At 41.8% G+C, this 23,482-nt stretch overlaps 1 protein-coding gene across 2 annotated transcripts in view; it reads left to right on the top strand.

Moving 5' to 3' along the window:
* Nucleotides 1–23,482, top strand: part of zbbx (zinc finger, B-box domain containing) — a 262,691-nt gene that overhangs the window by 80,723 nt on the left and 158,486 nt on the right. For both annotated transcript variants that reach the window (XM_034168122.1, XM_034168123.1), the window contains exons 5-6: nt 9,146–9,197; nt 16,146–16,261. In XM_034168122.1, the coding sequence (XP_034024013.1) occupies nt 9,146–9,197; nt 16,146–16,261 (168 nt within the window). The remainder of the gene's footprint in view (nt 1–9,145; nt 9,198–16,145; nt 16,262–23,482) is intronic.

Here is a 23,482-nt window from a genome sequence, read left to right on the forward strand (position 1 = left end):
TAACATACAAATGGAAAGGTTTCCCATAATCTGGGTTACCTAACGCGGGAGCAGATTGCATGTCTGTTTTTAGGGCCTCAAAAGCTCCCGTTGCCTCATCTGTCCAGACGAGGAGAGCTGCATTGCTTGTTTGCCCCACTGCTCTAATCATGGCACGCAAAGGTGCAGTTTTTATAGCATAATCACAAATCCACGGCCGACTGTACCCTGCCATCCCAAGGAATGAAAGCATCTGTCCCACTGTTTGGGGTTTGGGAGCCTTGATTATAGCCTCCACTTGGCTTGGGGCTATACATCGCGTGGTCCCACACAACTGTCTTCCCAAGTATTCTACTTGTTGTTTGCAGAACTGCAATTTGTCCTTACTTACTTTATGACCTCCATCTGCCAATGCATGCAATACAATTAATGAATCTTTTTCACACTGTTCTTGAGTCTCTGATGCAATAAGGAGATCATCCATATATTGCACCAATGTACTGGGTATGTCAAGGTGTTGTAAATCTTCAGCCAGGACTTTGTTAAAGATGGCTGGGGACAGGTTCAGTCCCTGAGGTAGCCGTGTATACGTTAGCTGTTGTCCCAGAAATGTGAATGCAAACAAATGTTGTGAGTCTGGGTGCACAGGCACACTGAAATAGGCTGAACACAGATCGATTACTGTGTACCATTTTGCTCCAGCAGGGATGCTTGATAGTATAGTATGCGGATCAGGTACTATAGGTGCATCCATTTCTATTATTGCATTGATAGGACGCAAATCATGTACCAGCCGATACTCTTTGGTATTGTTTTTAGGGATAGGATAGATAGGAGTATTGCATGGGCTTGCAGTTTTTATTAAAACTCCAGCTGCCATTAGTCCCTTGATTACTGGTTTTATGCCTTCAATAGCCTGAGGTTTTAATGGATACTGCCTTTGGTGAGGCAGTTTTGCTCCCGGTTTTACTTTTATTTTTACTGGTAAGGCTGTTTTTACTAGTCCTACATCCGTTTTGCTTTGGACCACACCACTGGTGGTATTTGCTCTAACAATTTCTCTTGTTGGGCCGATAACACCATCTGTCCCTCTGGTCTAGGATTGAGCTCCACTTTTTGAGCTATAGCCTCATCATTTACTTTTAAATTAATTCGTATAAACTGCTGGTCTTTTGACAGATGTACTTGTGGACTTTCCATGTTTTGCCATTCTTCAACTTCTGAGGCTGTCTTTACCATTGGACCTAGGTCATGAGATTCGTACTTTTCTGAGACTAAAAGGGTCACATGAGGTGTGGCATTCGGCACTTGATACCATTGTTGTTCAGCTGAAGTTAGCTTGACAGAAGCTGCGGCCCCTTGGGGGCCTAAATAAATTTCTGTGGTGGTTATGTGAAACAGCCGTTGATTCATCAATGCATCCCAGCAGCATGCATAGTCAGTTTGTTCTTGTTTGGCATCGAACATCAGGGTGACATGTAAAGGTAAACTAGGTGTATATACTGCTTCATAGTGTTGTTCGGCCCAGGGCTTCCATTTTTCCCATTGCAGTTAAAGATTTGAATTTTCTGGTTGTAACTTCAGCCAGTATACCATGGGTTGCACAGGTCGGACCTTGTTTTCCATGTCCATAAGCACCATAATGTTGGCGAGTGCTTCGTCAGGAAAGTGTATTTGCAGTCCTTGATGGGTACACACTATCTGGGTTTGTAGCTTACATAAAATGTCTCTTCCCAGCAAATTCACAGGTGTATTTTGTGAGTATAACAGGGGTGCTTCAATTGTTTTTCCTGCAATCGTTACAGGAAGTGGGCGTGTAAAAGGTATTATTTGAGTTTTCCCAGAGAAGCCGATGGTCTTAATTACGGACCCAGAGAGGGGGAGATGAGCGCCCATTTTCCCTATGCAAGAGTATGTTGCCCCTGTATCCACCATGAACGGGAAATCTCTGTTTTGTATATTAACAGTGACGGTTGGCTCTTCCTTAGGTATCATCGAAATAGCCAATGCCACCGTTTCCCACTCTGTCTTCTCTAGGCCTCCCTATTGCCAATAGGCAGAGGGTCCAACCCAAGGTCGGGCCGGACAATTTCTCATTCGATGTCCAGGTTGTCCACAGCTCCAACACTCATTAGAGGGTTGATCCCCTATTGGTGGTGTTGGTCCCATAGGCGGTCCCGCTTGACTGTTCCTGGGAGCTGAGTTTTGGAATCTGCTTCCAAATGAAGGTTGGCGAGATCCTCTTCGCCACCCTCCTCTTTGACCTTGAAAGTTCCGTGACTCTCCTCTCCACCCATGACTGTAGGTGGGTCCATTTCCGGGTGTGCCAGTGCTATGGTAGTGATAGTGATGCTCCACTGGTGCTGAGACTTCTCCTGTAGGAGTGCTTCCTGCTGCTCCTTGGGGGCTCTGTGTGGCTGTTACCACAGGTGCCTGTATGGTGGCAGCAGTGTTTGCCGTAGGGCCTGTGCTTGCCGACTCAGAAGGAACAGGGGTCATCATTGGTGCCTGGGTCTTTGTTTTTTCTTTCTTGACTTTGGTTAGCTCTCCCAACTGCATCTGCACCAATTTTTTCGTCAGGGATTTTGCTGCATCTTCTTCTTTTTGTTTTTCTTTCTTGTAGATTTCAAGATGGTGACAAATATGCTCAGAGTATAAAGCCCAATTCATTTTTGATAGTCCCACGACTCCATCTAGGGCTTTCTGAACCTCATCTGGTAGAGCCTTTTTTACAGTTATTTTAAATAGGATTTCTGTTGCTGGAGAATGGTTCCATGCATTTCCTGTTTCCTCCGCCCATCTCTTCTGGAATCGGTGCAGGAACTTCTTTGGGCACTCTTCAGGTGTCCACTCCTCATCATCCAATTTAGAGGGATCCAAGACCTCAGGGTACTTTCTTCTCAGTCCTTCCCACATGGAGTTTCTATAGCGATTAAAGGGGACTTCATCATGTTGATTAGTGCCCATCATTTGTGTTAGTCCAACCTTTCCTGCTAATTCTTCAGTGTCATGTTTCCCATGACATGCATTAGCAAGGCTTTTATGTCACCTAAAGACAAGGTTACCCCTGCAGTGCCTTCTTCTAAGGCAGTTATCCATCTCCCAGCTCCTTGGGTGATGTCTGGCAGTCTGTTGGCCAGCCCCACCATGTCTGTCCAGCTCCATGGGGTATACACATGATGACCATTTCTAACCACCAATGGGCATATGAGGTCTTCGTCCTCCTCTTCTTCTGTGCGGGCTCCATACTGTCTTCCAGATCGAGTGCGACTGACTGGTTCCAGGCAGTCCATCCAGTCGGTTATATTCTGTTCTAAAGCCGCTATGTCTTTGGCTACACATTGTTGTCTTTGCCTGAGTCGGGCCTCTTTTGCACTCTCAATGATGATCTCACCAGAAATTTTTCGGGTGGGTGGCTCTATAATGTGATTCCCTTGATTGGGCGTCGATTGTTGTAATATTCTTCTTTCCTCGGTGTCCCTATGTCTTTGTATTCTTTCCTTCGCTAGCCGAAGTTGCTCAGCTAGTTCTTCATTATCTCTTCTGGCCAGATCCAGTGTGTCACAGAAGCTCTTGTGCCACTCTTCGGAGCCTCTATAGCCTGTGAAGGTCCAGTCGGCTGACTTATGGTGAGAGGGGACGGTTTTCAGTGGACCTCGATGTGCAGGCGGAGCCTTCAGGTCTCTCTCTTTATCCTCGTCTGCCTCCGTGTCACTGTTATTTGTGGCCCCCCCTGCTGGTCGTGGTGAGCGACCACTTACTTTCGGACTTGGAGACCTTGTATGATCCATTTGACAGACTGAGGACCTGTCTCCTGGTGGCTCTCGAGCTTTTAGTGTCAGTGTGAATTTGCCCTCCACATCCATGCCTTGGTCCTCTTCACGAGTTCCTAATACAAATTGTCCAGCTGTCTTTCCCATATCATGACGTTTATATGGGGGTGGCTCTGCTTCCCAGCTCGGTGCACTGGCTTTAGTCTCTTTGGATCTTTCCTCTGTCATTTTTTCTCTTTTCTGCTGTAGCCTCTGTGCTTCCTGCTTGAACAAGGCCAAAACTTATTTTTCTTCAGTGCGTTTTTTGTTGTTATTTACGTTCTTCTGCTGATCTTTAATTTCTTTTTTCTGTATTTCTACCGCAACTGCTTCACACATCACCGGATCAAATGATCCCTCCAAAGGCCATTGCCTGCCCCCATGTGACCTTTTGTGCCACTTTCTCATACATTGGTTGGCCTTAGAGCGTTTTCCTGGATATTTTCTTAGTACTAAGTCTAGCGGGGTACTTTCCCGACCTTGACCTTGAGAGTTACCCATGTAACCCTGACAAACGCTATGTGAGGTGTTTCTATGGTGTTCTGGTAGTCCCTCAGGGGCTGTCCTGATCCAGACCAATAACTTGCTGGCTGTAACACCTGTTTTGTATTTTAAACCCTTAAAAGGATTAAATTTCCAACTGTTATGCCCGTCTTCTTTTTCTTTAACTAAATACGAAAATTTACCTGTTTCCCACCGAACCTTCCTTGGGACCACAGTCAGAGTCAACCTAGGAAACAGTTCTTCACCTGGATCGGCTGGCAGTGTTATTAAATGATTTAATGGTATGCTAAGTTCTTTATTAGGATCAGCACAAAGCAGCTCCAGCCACGGGGTTAAACCCTGATGCCACAGACGTCTTATCAGCAGCTCCCAATTAATTAGAGGGAATTGTTCTTTCTTTTGCTTCAGATTGATTACCTTAGTAATCTGCCATAATTTCTGATTGATCTCTTGTTCGTCCTGCCAATGTTCTGCTCCTACCCTGTCAAAATAGGTCCTTTCCAGCCAAAAATGTGTCCTGATTCCCTGGGTTTCGATGTCTCCGTCAGTCAAGTAATGTTCTGGGAGTATTATTTCATCATCACTTAAGTCTCCCATCAATGACTGTCCCAAGCATTGATCAGTCTGTCAGCTTTTTCACTATAATCTAAGCTTTAACTCTTTTGATTTATAACCAACTTTATTTATTTAATCCTCTTACAACCCTAACACCTCCTAATGTCTTTGCTCCCGACTTTCTATTTTCCTTCTAATTTTTTAACTTTCTGCTTCTCATCTTTTCCTGCTATGTTTGTTTATTAGTTTTCTCTCTTTGAAATAATATCTACCTTCTCTGTATTTACATAGCACTCTTCTCCTGTCTTTTTCTTCACTGTCTCTGTTTCACACTTTCCTCTCTGCCTGTCATGCACCTCCCAAGTCCTCCTGTTGGGTCTAAATACCTCCCCCTCGTACTCTTTCACATTAATCTTGTATGTCAGCCAGCTTGCAAGCCCTCACAGCTTTGCTTGCACCTCCCCGCTTACTCTCCACTCTCCCACACACAATTTTCAAAAGCTTTATACACAAAAATTATTAAAAACAACTTTCTATATATCTCTATCTAGACTTCTGCCACTTTTCACTCCGCGGCTTTAAACAACCTTTTTATTCACTTAACACCAATGTGTTCTGTTTAAGCATGTATCTCTTCTTCACGTTAGACAGCTTCTCCGGCGCTGTCAGCAACTTCATATATTACTTTTTTACAAGCCCTCTTTGAGCGTACAATATTTAATTTACTTCTACGCCTTACCGCGCCTCGCGTGCGTATCCTGTGCTTAATATATTATTTTTCACCAGCTCCTTTCTGAGCATACAATATTTCATTTACTTCTACGCCTTACCGCGCCTCGCGTGCGTATCCTGTGCTTACTATATTATTTTCACAAGCTCCTTTCTGAGCATACAATATTTCATTTATTTCTACGCCTTACCGCGCCTCGCGTGCGTATCCTGTGCCTTTCTGCACTTTCTTCTACCTTTTTTTTTTTTTCACTTACTGAGCTCCTCGTGAGCTTAATGTGCCTTTGCACTGAAAATACTCTCTTTTTCTTTTCTTATAAAAAACTCATATTACTGTGTACTTAATTACTTATTCTTCTCCCACGCCCCACAAGCGTGTATCTGGTGCCTTACTGCACTATTTTCTGCTTCATTAATTCTCATGTATTCTGCACTAACTCTTCATTCATTTTATTTTTTTTTTATAGTTTTTCTCTTTTCTTAAAAAATGACGTCCTTTATTGAGCTCTTTTACTTACTGTCAGCTGTGCTACTTTGCACTTTCTCTTTAAATCTCTTTATCACGTACGGTATTTCTACTGCGCCCCCTCAGGCGCTTATCTTGTGCTTCCTCTGCACGTATTCTCTGTTAAACTCTTTTTCTCACTTATTTCACTTCAGTCTCTGTTAAACTCTTTAAATAACCTTGTATTACCTTGTATCTATTTGTCAGTATACTCCCCTAAATTAACCCCTACAGCGCATGCTATCAGCCGGCACGTTAGTAACGAATTTCAACACCAATTATTCCCCAGGCATTCCCCAAAAAACATCCAGGTTAGTTCTCCACACATTCTTTTCCGCACCAGAGTTCATGAACATTCCTGACCTTTCGCTCACACAGACATTCTTTTTCCCGGGAACACACACACCTTCTGAGCATTTTATCTACAAGGCCTGATAATTTTCAATCTTATCTTTTTTTTAGTCTCTTATCAATTTTCTTAGTCCAGGTTCTTTTGGGTAAGAGGCAATTAAAAATATCACCTGTCAACTTGGGCGGAAATCCCGACTCACTCCTCCAGATCGTGCAGAAGTTATAAAAGGTTTCTGCTTACCTTTTAGTCGTGATCACTGTTATTTACGGTCTGGAGGGATGAGCTGGACTGCCCCAGGCTGCCGGAATGCCCCTGGACCCTCCTGAAGCTGGCTCGCCAAGTTCTGTCGCGGCTCGTCTTTAGTCTTCTCGGGATGTCTTCTTTTAGATAACACAAACTAATTGCAAGTGATATGCTAGAAAAAGGACACAACACTTTAGAATAATTCAGCCTTAAGCAAGATAAAATGCACAGAGTTTTTAAGTTTATTTAAGCCTTCGACACAGAGCTTAGACAAACTGAGTCCTCTAGAGAGACTGAATATGACAACCGCGCTTGTCTATTTATTGGAGACCTGCGGGCATCGCTCCTCCTTCAACTTTTTTATTTATTTCATTCCTAAGACATGGTTTTCTATTGGAAGCGTCCTCTAGTGAACCCTAAGCAAGTGTTAGGCCATTATTTCAATGTGACAAACGCTCCCATTAAAACGTGAAGGATTTACAACTGATTTTTTTAAAAGACCTTCAGCCACAGGTGCAGCTGGCCTGAGGCCCCCCCCGCACGTGGCCTCAGTCACACGTGCAGCTGGCCTGAGGCCCCTGCACGTGGCCTGCGGGAAAGCACCTAAAAGGCCTTGGAAAGCCCCTGACAGACTGAATGACTAATAGAGCCCTTTTTTGGGTTGAACACCTGCTAGTTCAACCAGAGGACATATAGTTCGGATCAGGACACTTGATAGTTCATCATAGTTCAAATAAGGACCTAAAAATTCTTCTACACTAGAAAGTTATTTACTAAGCCCCAGTATCAAGTGGATGACAAATATTACTTGTTGAAGCTTCTACATTTATTTTTCCATGAATTATTTCTATAATTTGTGTATAAACAACTGTTTTCACATTTGAACAGAAATTATGACAGTTGTGATTATAATAGTTTCAAAGGACTTATATCACCATATAAGACACTCACACATTACATAGCCGGTTTGCTGGATTATAGTTTGTATATGCATCAGCATATATTTAATGATTTTGAAGAAATCTTTATAATCGTGTTTTTTTTTTGCTGATTCACTGTGCCTCGTGAATTAGTGTCCGAGGCACAGTGAATCAGAAATTTTAAAATTGATTTTAAACACCTGTAAATTACACTTGGGGAGAAATAAATAACACAGCCTTATAAACAATAACTTGTTGTATTAAATCCACAATAGAATGACCTAAACCTATGTATAATGTGTTTATACTGCCACAAAACAACATTTCTGATCCACTGTGCCCTGGTTTCCCCTATACTCAATAATGTCTGAGCAGTGATGTGTTTCTTCCTTTGTTACTTTTAAGGTTTGTTAGTGGCATTCATGAAAGTATCCCACACTTTGCTATACAAGCATATTTGAATACCCTCCAGGGCTGTCAAGAAGCACAAACATCTGATGCTATTTCTTGAAAGTTGAATGTGTGAGCGGCAACACGGTGGTAAAGTGGTTAGTAAGGGTTCAAATCTAACCTGGTAATTTGCAGATGTGGGACGAAGTTACCATCAAGTCACTCTCAAGTCATGAATCAGCAAAGTCCCAAGTCAAGTCAAAAGTCATAATGACCACCAATTCTTTGCAAGCTGACTTGAGACTTGACTTGGGACTTGCAGATTGATGACTTGAGAATGACTTGACAGTGACGTCATCCCAACTCTGGTAATTTGCCTGTTCTCCCTTTGTTTGTGTGGGTGCTTTGGCTTCTTCCCACCTCCAAAGACATGCAGGTTGTGTGAACTGGCAAATCTAAATTTACCAGAGTTGTGCATAAGAGTGAATAAGTTTGTGCGTCTGTTTGTCGGCCCAGCGATAGACTAGCTGTCTGTCCTTGCTGTACCCTGCCTGTCTGACTGTTGGGATAGGCTCCAAGCCCACCGTGACCTTTAACCAGACAAAACAAATTCAGAAAATGAATGAATGTGTATGTGTAAATAAAATACAATAATAACTGAATTCACAGCATTTCAGTTTCAGGCCATGCCATGTTATTAAATTTATTTTGTAAAATATTGTAATTGAATAGTTGTAATGACTAAAAAAAGAAAGAAAAATACCTGATTGACTGAGCTGAATTAGTGATTGTGTGAAAATAGATAAGTATATAACCTAAATTTAAAAAGCAATAAAATCCCAGACAATATTTGAAAGCATCTCATGCTTTGGATTCTCAAAGAAACACAAGTGAATAAGCCTTTTGGATGAGTGTGAAAATGTCTTCAAGAATAAAAAGCAAAACCATTTGCTTTGAACCTGGTATTTCATAATGTGCTCATGTCTTAAAGTGACAATATTAGAAAAGTGGAAAGCTGTTTTTAAAGTACTTACAGTTGTGAATGTGACCATAATAATAACCAAGGCTAAATCACTTTACTATTTTTGTTCCCAAGCATACAGTAACTTCTCATGCAGCATAATGTGACACTGATTTGTTTCTGTGTTCTCAGCAGCTGTCAGAAAGCAAAGTGAAAATCCGAGTACTAAAGGATGAACCATTCACAGGTGAGTTTTTAACAACCACAGCCAGTGCTGTGTTTTGCTAGTCAACTGTGATCACAATCTGGATGTGCACTCAAAAACCCTTGGTACATTATTGATCACTTTAATTAAATTATTTTTTTCACCATCTATACGGGTGCCTGCATTCAGACTTATATGATAGAGTTCTAATTCCTTCTTCAGAACATAATCTTTATTGTGTGGTGGAGTGATGGTAACATGCCTTAAGTGGGGCTCCCATTGACGAGCTTTGATCCTTGTTTGTGTTCCAGTTCCAAAAATTTTGAATGGGCTGATTTCTTAACAGAATACCCAGTATTCATGTTTCCTACTATTGCCAACTACACCCAAGGACAGATAAGTTCCTTGACACAAGTCCTTGTGCACATGTGACGCACAGTACTTCATACAATCTACGTGGACTAGTGTTGTGTACATGTGCCAGACAACACTACTCTTTACAGTCTATGTGGTACTTCTGTCGTTATTGCTACACTTTTCCACAAACCTAAAACCTGTCTGCTAACATCTCAAAACTGTCCTCTGTGAAAAGCACGACACATGCTTTTCATGGGATTTGTGTTGTGGATTTATATTGCAATGAATTAGAACGAGGCTTCTGATTTGAGGACAGTAGGTCCCTATCACTATATGTTGTATCCACATGTCCACAATCACCTACTTTTGCCACATCTTTGCTTTTGCCAGAGCGATGAGTGGAGCGGTGTGCATCATTCATGAAATGCATGCCTCATAGAGCTATATACACACAGAGCTGTGTGCCCTGCACACAACCACTCACTGTAGTTAGTATTCCTCACTGTTCACTTCAAAACAATAAACAATCTGCATTGTGGTTAAATTTTAGCTGAAGTTGTAGCCACTGTAGGCATCAAAATAACTGAACAGCCAAATTCATATTCAGGCAGATTTCAAGGTGCACTAACAACAATAAAACCCCACAGCCATCTGTAAAATACAACAAAGATTACCTCCTATCCACACAGATTCATTAATTTTCTATACCCGCATACTCCTATCAGTGGTCACGAGGGGCTGGAGCCTATCCCGGCAGTCTTAAGGAATAAGACAGGGTACACTCTGGACAGAATACCAGCCCATCACAGGGCCACATATCAACAGACAAACAAACATAGCTACACTTGTATGCAAACCTATGGCTGATTTAAAGTCTCCATTTCACCAAACCTGCATGTCTTTGGAAGTGGGAGGAAGCTGGAGCACTGGAGGGAACCCACGTGAACAACATGCAAACTCCACAGATAAAAGGCCCAGCTGAGAAGCGATCCTACAACCTCACCTTCTTGCTGTGAGGCATCAGTGTTAACCATTAAGCCACCGTGCCACATCTGCAGAAATTGCATTTGGTTTTTCATGTTTTGTGGATCGCAGTATTCTCTGATGTCACCAGATTTTTAAAAGATGTTTAAAACATTTCCAAGTGCAGTGTTCTAAAATGCTACTTTTACCACAGTTTACATCAGTTTCCAGGTCTTGATTGAATATCCAATTATTACTATTTTATTACCAAAAAATGCATAATTGGGTGTCAAATATCAGCAGTGGGAGGACAGCTTTAGATGATAACAATACCTCTAAATCTAAAGACACGGTGCTCTGCTTAAAGAAGATGGATTGCTCTCTCTGGTTTGAGCGGTAATTTCTATCAATAAATTTGAGTTCAAATGTATTATGGCCTTGTCAATAACCATGAGTAAGGAAAAAACTGACCTTGAGATAGCAGGCATTGTATCAGGCTTTTCTTGTGAAATGGGAGCTGACGTGGACATCATGGTAGTCAATATATCAGTTGGTCTGGTCAACTTCAACAATGATCAAAAGCAGTTATAGAAGCAGTTAAATCATTTTTTTGGAGGATGGCAGACCTCATATTTGGGACAGACAAAGGAATTCAGAGTAGAACACCTATAGCACTCTGTAACACATGCATCATGTTGATGCAGTTATTAGCTGGATAATTTTACAAGAAGACTTTGTCATTATTCACAGTAAATGTGTCATGTGGTAAATGCCTGATGTGCATTATTAGTGCTGAATTTAAAATGGCCTTACTTGAAAATAAAGTGTCTTTTGCATTTAAAATGAAAAAGTTGAGGTTATTTGGGCATCTCATGTCATTGCACTTTGGATGCCACCCTTTTTCCAGGCACATCCGAGTGGAACAAAACTAATTGTTAGACTGAGGAGATGCTAGAAGGAACCTGCTTTGCTATGACAGGTCTTTGTATATCACAGGAAGAGCTAGGGGATGTGGCTGTGTCTGGGAGGAAGAACTTTAAGTTAGCTTGCTGCCATGGTAATGTGGCTTAAAATAAGTGGTGGAAATTGGATCAATGGATACACTTTGATCTCTAATGAATATTCCTGAATGTTCTGTGGATACTTCTTTCTGACACTCTGTCTTTATTTAGTTGTTTTCTGTGTTGTTATTGATTAGTAGATCTCACTTTCACCTTCTGCTTTGTTTTTGACCTGTCAAATAGTGACTTTCCTAGATGTCACTTATGTTTGAATCATACAGTTCACCTGGAAATTATTTTTAGTGCTTCACATTTTCCAGATTTTGTTATGTGACAGCCTTATTCCAAAATGTAGTAAATTCAATTTTCCCTCACTCACAACACCCCACAATGACATGAAAAAATGTTGTTGTTGTTTTGTTTTGTTTTTTGGAACTTTTTGCAAATTTATTAAAAATACAAAACTAATAAATGATATATATATATATATATATATATATATATATATATATATATATATATACGAGGTCTATTAGAAAAGTATCCGACCTTATTACTTTTTTCAAAAACTGTATGGATTTGAGTCACGTGTGATTGCGTCAGACAAGCTTGAACTGTCGTGCGCATGCGTGAGTTTTTTCACGCCTGTCGGTTGTGTCATTCGCCTGTGGGCAGGCTTTGAGTGAGCATTGGTCCACCCCTCCCGTCAGAATTCCTTTGTCTGAGAACTTCCTGAGAGACTGGCGCTTTGCTTGATCATAATTTTTTCAGAAACTGTAAGGCACATCCAAGTGGACACCTTTCGAGAAATTCAGATGGTTTTCGGTGAAAATTTTAACGGCTGATGAGAGATTAAGGAGTGTTACTATCGCTTTAAGGACAGCCCACGTCGCCGGATGGCGCGCCGCGCCCTGAGCCGCCGTCGTCAGCCTGTTTTGAGCTGAAAACTTCCAAATTTAAGCCTCTGTTGACCCAGGACGTCGTGAGAGAGCAGAGAAGTTTCTGAAGAGGTCGGGATCAGCAGTTTATCCGGACATTCCACTGTTAAAGGAGATTTTGTAATGAAAGACGTGCGGATGGATGTCGGCACCCAGCCGGTCATGGCGCGGCGCCACAGCAAAACACCTCCGTTGGAAGTCTCACAGAACAAGTTTGAACATGCCCAGCTGTTAAACAATTTCTCGGATACTCACTCAACTGAAAGCCATCGAAAACCGCCTGAATCTTACGAATGGTTATCAACACGGATGTGTTTTGCTGTGGCGCCGCGCCATGAAGAGTGCTGAACCTGAACTCAATAGAAAATCTTTGGAGGGAGCTGAAACTCCAAACCTGAAAGATCTAGAGAAGATCTGTATGGAGGAGTGGACCAAAATCCCTGCTGCAGTGTGTGAAAACCTGGTGAAAAACTACAGGAAACGTTTGACTTCTGTAATTGCAAACAAAGGCTACTGTACCAAATATTAACATTGATTTTCACAGATGTTCAAATACTTATTTGCAGCAGTAACATACAAATACATTATTAAAAAAATCATACATTGTGATTTCCGGATTTTTTTTTTTTTTTTTTAGATTATGTCTCTCACAGTGGACATGCACCTAAAATGAAAATTTCAGACCCCTCCATGATTTCTAAGTGGGAGAACTTGCAAAATCGCAGGGTGTTCAAATACTTATTTTCCTCACTTCATATATTATACAAATAATGGATGGTAAGGAGTCCAACATAGAGAAATATTGGATGAAGAAAAGTTATATTGGACGAGGCGTAGCCAAGTCCAATATAACTATGTTGAATGACTTGCCATCCATCAATTATGTTCTTCACCCCCCTCCCAAATTAAGCAAACAACAAAGAGTCAAGTAAATTAGATCAGTTTATTTTGTTGTGAACAGCATATGATTGATTCTGATGCGATGAATGCTTCTAAAATGTCAGTAGCCTGCTTGTCTACCTTCTTAGTGTTTTTGGCATCCTTGGAGTTCAATATTTCCACCAGCTCCTCCTCTGTGAACTCAGCAAACCTTGCTGGCAGACGATTTTCTGCTGTTGTTGACATGTTGCCATTTTTTCAACCAGCGTCTGTCAGCTAGTTCCTGACCTTCGTATGCCACGCTCTGATTGGCTAGCTGTTGGCAGTAAGCTCTAACGCTATTGGTCAGTGGGAACCGATCCAATATAACTTTTGGTCCTAGCCTTTTTGGATCCTTTTGGATCCAACATAACTTTCTGGCGCCAAGCATGCCAAAATACAGGTAAATGATGGACAGTAAGGCTAATCTGTGATTGCCTATCGCAATCTGAATGGAGAACATATATATATATATATATATATATATATAGTGGGGAAAAATAAGTATTTGACCCCCTGTCAGTTTTGCAGGTTTTCCCACCTACAAAGAATGGAGAGGTCTGTAATTTTTATCGTAGGTACACTTCCACTGTGAATCTAAACAAAAAAAAAAATCCAGAAAATCACATTGTATCATTTTTAAATAATTAATTTTCATTTTATTGCATAAAATAAGTATTTGACCCCCTAAAAAAACAGAGATTAACAATTGGTACAGAAACATTTGTCTGCCTTTACAGAGGTCAGACGTTTCCTGTCGTTCTTGACCAAGTCTTCACAAACTGCAACAGGGATTTTGGTCCACTCCTTCATACAGATCTTCTCCAAATCTTTCAGGTTTGGAGTTTCAGCTCCCTCCAAAGGTTTTCTATTGAGTTCAGGTCTGGAGACTGGCCAGGCCACTCCAGGACCTTGAAATGCTTCTTACGGAGCCCCTCCTTAGTTGCCCTGGCTGTGTGTTTGGGGTCATTGTCATGCTGGAAGACCCAGCCATGACCCATCTTCAATGCTCTTACTGAGGGAAGGAGGTTGCTTGCCAAAATCTTGCAATGCATGACCCCATCCATCCTCCCTTCAATACGGTGCAGTCATCCTGTCCCCTTTGCAGAAGAGCACTCCCAGAGTATGATGTTTCCACCCCCATGCTTCACGGTTGGGATGGTTTTCTTGGGGTTGTTCTCATCCTCTAAACATGGTAAGTGGAGTTGATTCCAAAAAGCTCTATTCTGGTCTCATCTGACCACATGACCTTCTCCCATGCCTCCTCTGGATCATCCATATGGTTACTGGTGAACTTCAAATGGGCCTGGACATGTGCTGGCTTGAGCACGGGGACCTTGCTGCCCTGCAGGATTTTAAACCATGACAGCATCATGTGTTACGAATGTAATATTTGTGACTGTGGTCCCTGCTCTCTTCAGGTCATTGACCAGGTCCTCCTGTGTAGTTCTGAGCTTTCTCAGAATCATCCTTATCCCACAGAGTGAGATCTTGCATGGAATCCCAGACCGAGGGGGATTGACAGTCATCTTGTGTTTCTTCCACTTTCTAATAAATAATCATAACAGTTGTTGTCTTCTACCAAGCTGCTTGCCTGTTGTCCTGTAGTCCATCCCAGCTTGTGCAGGTCTACAGTTTTATCCCTGGTGTCCTTAGGCAGCTCTTTGGTCTTGGCTATGGTGGACAGGTTGGAGTGTGATTGATTGAGTGTGTGAACAGGTGTCTTTTATACAGGTGGATTTTTTTTTTTTTTAGATTCTGTCTCTCACAGTTGAAGTGTACCTACGATAAAAATTACAGACCTCTCCATTCTTTGTAGGGGGTCAAATACTTATTTTCCCCACTGTATGTATGTACAGTATATATATATATATATATATATATATATATATATATATATATATATATATATATATATATATATATATATATTATTTGATGCACCTTTGCCAGCAATTCCAGCCTCAAGGCTTCTTGAATATGATACCACAAGCTTGGCATACCTATATTTGGGCAGTTTTGCTCATTCCTCTTTGCAGCACCTCTCAAGCTCCATCAGGCTGGATGGGGAGTGTTGATCCACAGTGAGGTTCTCCTCTTTCCACAGAGGAATGATGGAGCTCTGACAGAGTGACCATCAGGTTCTTGGTCACCTCCCTGACTAAGGTCCTTCTCCCCAGATCGCTCAGTTTAGATGGACAGCCAGCTCTAGGAAGCGTCCTGGTGGATACAAACGTCTTCTATTTAATGGTCATGGAGGCCACTGTGCTCATTGGGACATTCAAGGCAGCAGAAATGTTTCTATACCCTTCCCCAGATTTTTGCCTTGAGACAATCCTGTCTTGGAGGTCTACAGACAATTCATTTGACTCCATTCTTGGTTTGTGCTCTGACATGCACTGTCAACTGTGGGACCTTATATGTAGACAGGTGTGTGCCTTTGAAAATCCTTTTCAGTCAACTGAATTTACCCCAGGTGGACTCCAGTTAAGCTGTAGAAACATCTCAAGGATGATCAGTGGAAACAGGATGCACCTGAGCTTAATTTTGAGCTTCATGACAAATTATGTGAATGTGATCTCTTACGTTTTTTTTTTTTTTTAAATTTGGAATAATCTAAAAACTATTTTCACATTGTCATTACGGGATATTGTGTGTAGAATTTTTGAGGGAAAAAAATCAATTTAATCCATTTTGGAATAAGGTTGTAACATAACAAAATGTGGAAAAAGTGAAGCACTGTGCATACTTTGTGGATGCATTGTACATGAACTCTACATTTTACCTAACAGTTCTGTACTTACTCTCTTTAGCCACGTCTGGGTCAAAACCTGCACCCTCACCCTCTACCAAGAGTCTTGCAATGACCAGAATAAACAGGCCAAATGCAGCCACCTCAGAACAGTGTGACATTAAGATGGCTGAACTGGTATGTATGCAAAAATGTAGATCACCTGAATAACTGAAACATTAATTCTTGGTCACAATATATTTAGTGTATCCACTCTGACATTGTCACAATTAAAATGAAAGGCTTCAGAGGGCTGATGCAAACACTCTGCACACTGTTATCTCTCTCTCTCTCTCTCTCTCTCTCTCTCTCTCTCTCTCTTGTTCTGTATTTCATCCTTGGGTCTGAGTGAATGGGAGTGTACTCTGTATACAAATAATACATTGAGCTCCCATGAAGTCAGAGTAGATCGAACATAGGGAGATCTGTGAATAGTATCAATCAATCAATCAATTTTTTTATATAGCGCCAAATCACAACAAACAGTTGCCCCAAGGCGCTTTATATTGTAAGGCAAGGCCATACAATAATTATGTAAAACCCCAACGGTCAAAACGACCCTCTGTGAGCAAGCACTTGGCTACAGTGGGAAGGAAAAACTCCCTTTTAACAGGAAGAAACCTCCAGCAGAACCAGGCTCAGGGAGTATGGAGTGTAATAGTGCTCTGGGTGTGAACTATGTTAAAATTCTATCACCAAACTTGTGATTAATACATTAAATGTGTGTGTGTGTGTGTCGGAGGTGGGAGGAAGGTGTGGCATTTTGTTAATTTTGAAAATTCAGACAAAATGCTGCTGTTGGTAAATACTACTAAGTAGTACTAAACCTAATTCCTGCACCAGAGCTTTACTCATGGTCACTGATGTATCCATTCACATTACCGATTGATCACAAATATTTTACTGACCAATATGAGCTTTTGATTAAATTTCCACCCACAGTGGCAGTGAAGATATTATAGTAAGCATGTTTGTTGGGCTGTTTTACTTAACCTTGAATGTTAAGTGTTGTCGCAATACTGGGATTTCCAACTTTGATACAATACAGTGCCTTGAAAAATATTAATACTCAATACCATATTTGATACCATGTTGAAAAATGTAACCAACATACAAAAATTTTAGATTTTTATTAAGACAATGATGGCTCAGTTTTATTTGTTGTTCAAATTCAGTGGGTACGGTCAGCTGTGAATCTTTTTCTTCTGCTGTAAAACAAATATCACACTTGTTTAGAAATATTACTTTTTATCTTTGCATCAGCCTTAGCTGTGATTATTACTAAAGTATTTTCTTATGTGCTTAAACTCTGCTGTGTGAGACCTGTTAGCTCTGAAGAGGACAACTTTAACTTTGACAATTACAAATGGCCAACAGGACAACATGGTTCTCACCAACAGTGTATTGGTCCATCTCATTTACTGTTTCAGTGATGTGAAGAAATGGAAGCTGACACCAGCCCCTTGAAACTCTTTGTAGAAGTCAGTGTTTCAGTACTCAACTTGTTTTAATGTGACAGTTCCATACGTTATGTAGAAAATGTGTCATGAGGGCTCTGAACTTGTGTTCTTTTAGGGCCCCTTCACACATACTGCGAATTTGGTCGAATTGCGCATGAAGTGCGCATGAAGCTGGAATCGTATGCAATACATGTAAAATCGTAGCTGCCTCTATCACCTCGTACACCTTTTACTATTTGCACACACCAGCGGCTGAAAGACAGTGTGTGCTGTGAGAGCCCATTGAATCCTCTCACGGCAGGTGTTGGCCAAATTCCAGGTGACATACATGAACATCTAACACCGCTCGCATGGCACTTAGAAAATGTGTGGCCATTCACACTTTAACATGACAGCAGTCAGCAGACGATCACTGTCAAGCTGGATGTGAAATTTGTCTAAGTGCCCCACGAGTGTGACTTTGCAAACAGACACAGTGACACGTTGGTGTGTGCACTGAACTGACAGGGGGTGTGGCCACCAACAGAAGTGGCTGCGGAGATCTGTGGTTCTGGACGTCATGGCTGGGGAACACGTACCATGTTTGGACAGACATGAACTAACAACTGTCCACTGTGACGTGCATGTGTCTGCTTGCTGTCATCACATGGACATACATAAAAACATATATCACTGTTGCAATGGGCTGCAGCGAGTTCTCACACACCGTACACATTGGCAGGCTACCCCAGGTAATCCGGACTGTCAGATTATAACACACAGTGGACAATCTGAATGTCACGCCACCCACGTGAGCTCTGTTCCACATGACGCGGTGTCTGTCCTGCGCGCGTCATCCACAAGACACGCGTGTTGGGCAGGACATGTGCGCGGGGCCAGCTGGACACGCCGCCGGCAGATGTGGACATGATGAGAGTGTCCTGGTTCTCATTCATGTCATTTCATGACTGTATGTCTGTGACCATGGGTCATCTACAGAGGAACAGGCGAATCATACTTGTATTGCCCGCTTGATAAGAGGGATTCAATAAAATGCGGTGTGTTTATATGGTATGTGGTTTTATTTTTTTGTAAATACTGTACATCCATGTCCTTCTTGATATCTGGCATTTTCCCGCACCTTTCCCAGCACAGTGACGGTAGCTCAGTGGTAAAGCTTCTGACTGTCAGTCTGAACTTTTGAAAAGTGCAGGTTCGAATCCTGGCATGTATTTTTTCATTTTATTTTCACAGCAGCTGGGCGATATGGTCGAACTGTGTTCCCGCGTGCAAGAACCATTGCAGCGTTATCATGCGTGCCTGCCCGTCAGTTTGATGTTTTGTGGTTCGCTCATACGAGCTGTTCCGCCGTCGCCCTGAGTTGTACTTATTTGTACTATGTGTGAAGGGGCCCTTAATAACTAAAATCACAGTAAAACCCCCCAAAAATAAATGGACTGCATTTATGACATGCTTTACAATGCTGCCTTACACTGACTCGCTCACACTGATGTCAGGGTGTTGCCATGCAAGGCTCTCACTAGACACCAGGATCAACTTGGGGATCATGAACCTTGCATGACTCTGACATGGATTTGAACCAGGGATCCTCTGGTCACAAGCCCACCGCTTTAATCATTTGACCTTCTCCTCCCCATACTGCAGCCTTTCTTTGTTACTTTTGCATTCAACTGCAGTGACTATATGAGATGCAACGACTGTTATTGAGAAGGAAGTGGAGCTATTGTGTGCACTGTCGTCACCTGTAATTGGAAGATAAGAAAAGGAGAAAAGCAGTCAGGAGGGTGAGATCGGCCGGTATTGATGTACCAATCCTGGAGAAACGTAGTATTGGAATAGTTTCAAATATTCAGAAACAATATGTATGTTGGGTTTTTGCACTTCATTTCTGTAGTGAGTCTTTTCTGGGTTTTTGCTCTCCTTTTCATATTGACTTTCTAAGTTTATCCCCACGTCCTGGATTTCCTTCACCCTGAGTGGGTTGAGATTATATCTTGGTAAAACCTTCCCCACAGCTGTTTTGTAATTTTGGAATCCCTCACCCTGAGTGGGTGTAGAACTGTATTTTCATTCAGACCTTTTCCCCACAGATTGTGTGATTTTGTGAACCCCTTGAAAATTAAACACTGTTTTTTTTGGTACTCGCCTTTTGTGTCTAGACTGACCTGCATATTGGGGTTCTGCTTGTTTAATTCCTAGCTCCAAAGTTTAATGTATCAATGTATTTAAAAAAAAAAAGGAAGGAAAAAAAAAAGTGTATTCTGGGCAACACTACTGGAGACACTAACCCAAGTAATATTCCCACCAAGTTTGGTGAAAAATTATTTGTGTGTCTGTATATATATATATATATATATAATACTTGTATATACGAGGTCTGTTAGAAAAGTATCGGACCTTTTTATTTTTTGCAAAAACCTGATGGATTTGAATCACGTGTGCTTGCATGAGCAAACCTTGAACCTTCGTGCGCATGCGTGAACTTTTTCACACCTGTCGATTGTATCATTTTCTAGTAAGCAGCCTTTGTGTGAGGACATGTGTAGCACGCTCGGCGGATTTTCGTTGCAAGGAAAAAGACGGAACGACTGGAGCAGTGCTGCATTAAATTTTGCCAGAAACTGGGCGACAGCCAGGTGGAAACCATTCGGATGATTTAGACAGCTTTCAGTGGCTTTTCAGTCATGTGACTATCCGAGAAATTGTGGAAGAGATGGGCATCATTTTTCAGAGTCCAGCATGTCCTGTGAGACTTCAACACGAAGGCGCTTTTGCTCCGCCGTCAGAAGCAGCATGAATTTCACAGCCACTCTTTTCATGACAGTCACACGACGGTCCTGCATCACCACAGTATTCACTTTGAAATGATCTGGTCATTTCAGCATATTGATGGCCGACCGGAGTGTGGCTCGCTCTCCACCGTTGTGCGGACATCTTTAAACCGGTTGTACCACTCCTTAATCTGTGTGATGCCCACAGGATCATCACCGAAAGCCGTCTGAATCATCTGAATGGTTTCCACCTGGCTGTCGCCAAGTTTCTGGCAAAATTTGATGCGGTGCTGCTCCAGTCGTTCCGTCTTTTTCCTTGAAATGAAAATCCTCCAAGCACACAGCACACATCCCACACAAAGGCTGCTTACCAGGAAATGACGCAATTGACAGGCGTGAAAAAGTTCACACATGCGCATGAAGGTTCAAAGTTTGCTCATGCAAGCATACGTGATTCAAATCCATCAAGTTTTTGCAAAAAATAAAAAGGTCCGATACTTTTCTAACAGACCTCGTATACATATATATATATACATGTTAGATTTTTATTAGGACATAAAAACAAAACAAAAATTCAGACCTTGTATATTAGAATTTCCAAAATTATGCTCTTTAAACTCACAGTGAAATAAATCTCTACAGTTTGATATAAATGAATTAAAAATCTAAAAGCCAAAATGATGGTGTGAATAGGTAAGTGCCCCCTTTAGTATATCACATGTAAACCATCACTTTTATATACAGTTTTCTTCGGATAAGTCAGGGGATGGATACGTGAACATTCCCAAGACACTGACTATGTCTTGGACATTATTTACATGAATTATGAAGAAATACAAACAGTATGTCACTCTGTGGTAAATCTGTGTGGAGTAGGTAGTTCTCAAAAACTGAGTGACTGTATAAGAAGGTGAGTGAGGAAAGCCATCAAGACACCAGAGCAACCCTGAAGAAGTTATAGATTGTAGAGATTTACTTTCACTGTGAGTTTAAAGAGCATGATTTTGGAAATTCTAATATACAAGGCCTGAATTTTTGTTTTGTTTTTTGATGTCCTAATAAAAATCTAATATGTAAAGGGTCAAGGGGGCAAACACTTTTTCACAGCACTTTATATATATATATATATACTCAACAAAAATATAAACGCAACACTTTTGGTTTTGCTCCCATTTTGTATGAGATGAACTCAAAGATCTAAAACTTTTTCCACATACACAATATCACCATTTCCCTCAAATATTGTTCACAAACCAGTCTAAATCTGTGATAGTGAGCACTTCTCCTTTGCGGAGATAATCCATCCCACCTCACAGGTGTGCCATATCAGGATGCTGATTAGACATCATGATTAGTGCACAGGTGTGCCTTAGACTGCCCACAATAAAAGGCCACTCTGAAAGGTGCAGTTTTGTTTTATTTGGGGGGGGATACCTGTCAGTATCTGGTGTGACCACCATTTGCCTCATGCAGTGTAACACATCTCCTTCGCATCATCCGTGAAGAGAACACCTCTCCAACGTGCCAAACGCCAGCGAATGTGAGCATTTGCCGACTCAAGTCGGTTACGACGAGGAACTGGAGTCAGGTCGAGACCCCGATGAGGACGACGAGCATGCAGATGAGCTTCCCTGAGACGGTTTCTGACAGTTTGTGCAAAAATTCTTTGGTTATGCAAACCGATTGTTCCAGCAGCTGTCCAAGTGGCTGGTCTCAGACGATCTTGGAGGTGAACATGCTGGATGTGGAGGTCCTGGGCTGGTGTGGTTACACGTGGTCTGCGGTTGTGAGGCTGGTTGGATGTACTGCCAAATTCTCTGAAACGACTTTGGAGACGGCTTATGGTAGAGACATGAACATTCAATACACGAGCAACAGCTCTGGTTGACATTCCTGCTGTCAGCATGCCAATTGCACACTCCCTCAAATCTTGCAACATCTGTGGCATTGTGCTGTGTGATAAAACTGCACCTTTCAGAGTGGCCTTTTATTGTGGGCAGTCTAAGGCACACCTGTGCACTAATCATGGTGTCTAATCAGCATCTTGGTATGGCACACCTGTGAGGTGGGATGGATTATCTCAGCAAAGGAGAAGTGCTCACTATCACAGATTTAGACTGGTTTGTGAACAATATTTGAGAGAATGGTGATATTGTGTATGTGGAAAAAGTTTTAGATCTTTGAGTTCATCTCATACAAAATGGGAGCAAAACCAAAAGTGTTGCGTTTATATTTTTGTTGAGTGTATATATATATATATATAGTCAGAGTTGTTCGGACCTGAAAAGAACAACAACCCAGTTTACACACAAAAATGATCACGCTGGAGACACTGAATTTCTTTTCCTGATCAGGAGAGGGCAAACGAGGAGCTCCTTCAAGAACTGTCGTCTGCTCTGAAGGCCCCGCCCATTTGCTTCTCCTTTTTATTGAATATAGTTACATACAAGCATATAGGAGTGACAATATTACAAAACAATGGAAAGACACAAAGTCTGATCTCAGATTGATATGAAAACTGTTATGGCTTTGAACCCCTCAGTCTCCTAAGCTTACCATAATAATGTCCAGCCCTGAACTGGTGTTCCGGTTACAGTGCTCTTTCCTCAAGTCTGAACCATTAATTAAAGGTGCACGGCACAGGGCACAGAACAAAAAGCAACACCGTGATGAAGCCTCACAGGACATGTTGTGGCATGTCCAGCTCGTCCACAATTTCTCGGATAGTCACACGACTGAAAAGCCACCAAAAGCCATCTGAATCTTTCGAATGGTGCAAGAGCTGGGCATGTTAGGGCTTGTCCTGTGAGACCAACACGGAGGTGCTTTCGTCCCGCACCATGAGCGGCTCCATGGCGAATTTCTCCGCTCCTCTTTCCATTACAAAAACTCCTGTAACAGTGGAATGTGCTGAAAAAGTGCTATGTCCAGCTGTCTTGCCATTTCTCTGGTAGTCAGACGACGTCCCAGATCAACAAAGCGTTCACTTTGGAAATGATCTGGTCGCTTGAGCCTGTCGATCGCCATCCGCCGCTGTGGGCCGTCTTTAATCCAGTTGTAATTGTCCTTAATCTGTGTGATCCCCGTAAAATCTTCACCGAAAGCCATCTGAATTTTCCAAATGGTTT

Source organism: Thalassophryne amazonica, chromosome 4, assembly GCF_902500255.1.
Source record: "Thalassophryne amazonica chromosome 4, fThaAma1.1, whole genome shotgun sequence".
Classification (NCBI taxonomy): Eukaryota; Metazoa; Chordata; class Actinopteri; order Batrachoidiformes; family Batrachoididae; genus Thalassophryne; species Thalassophryne amazonica.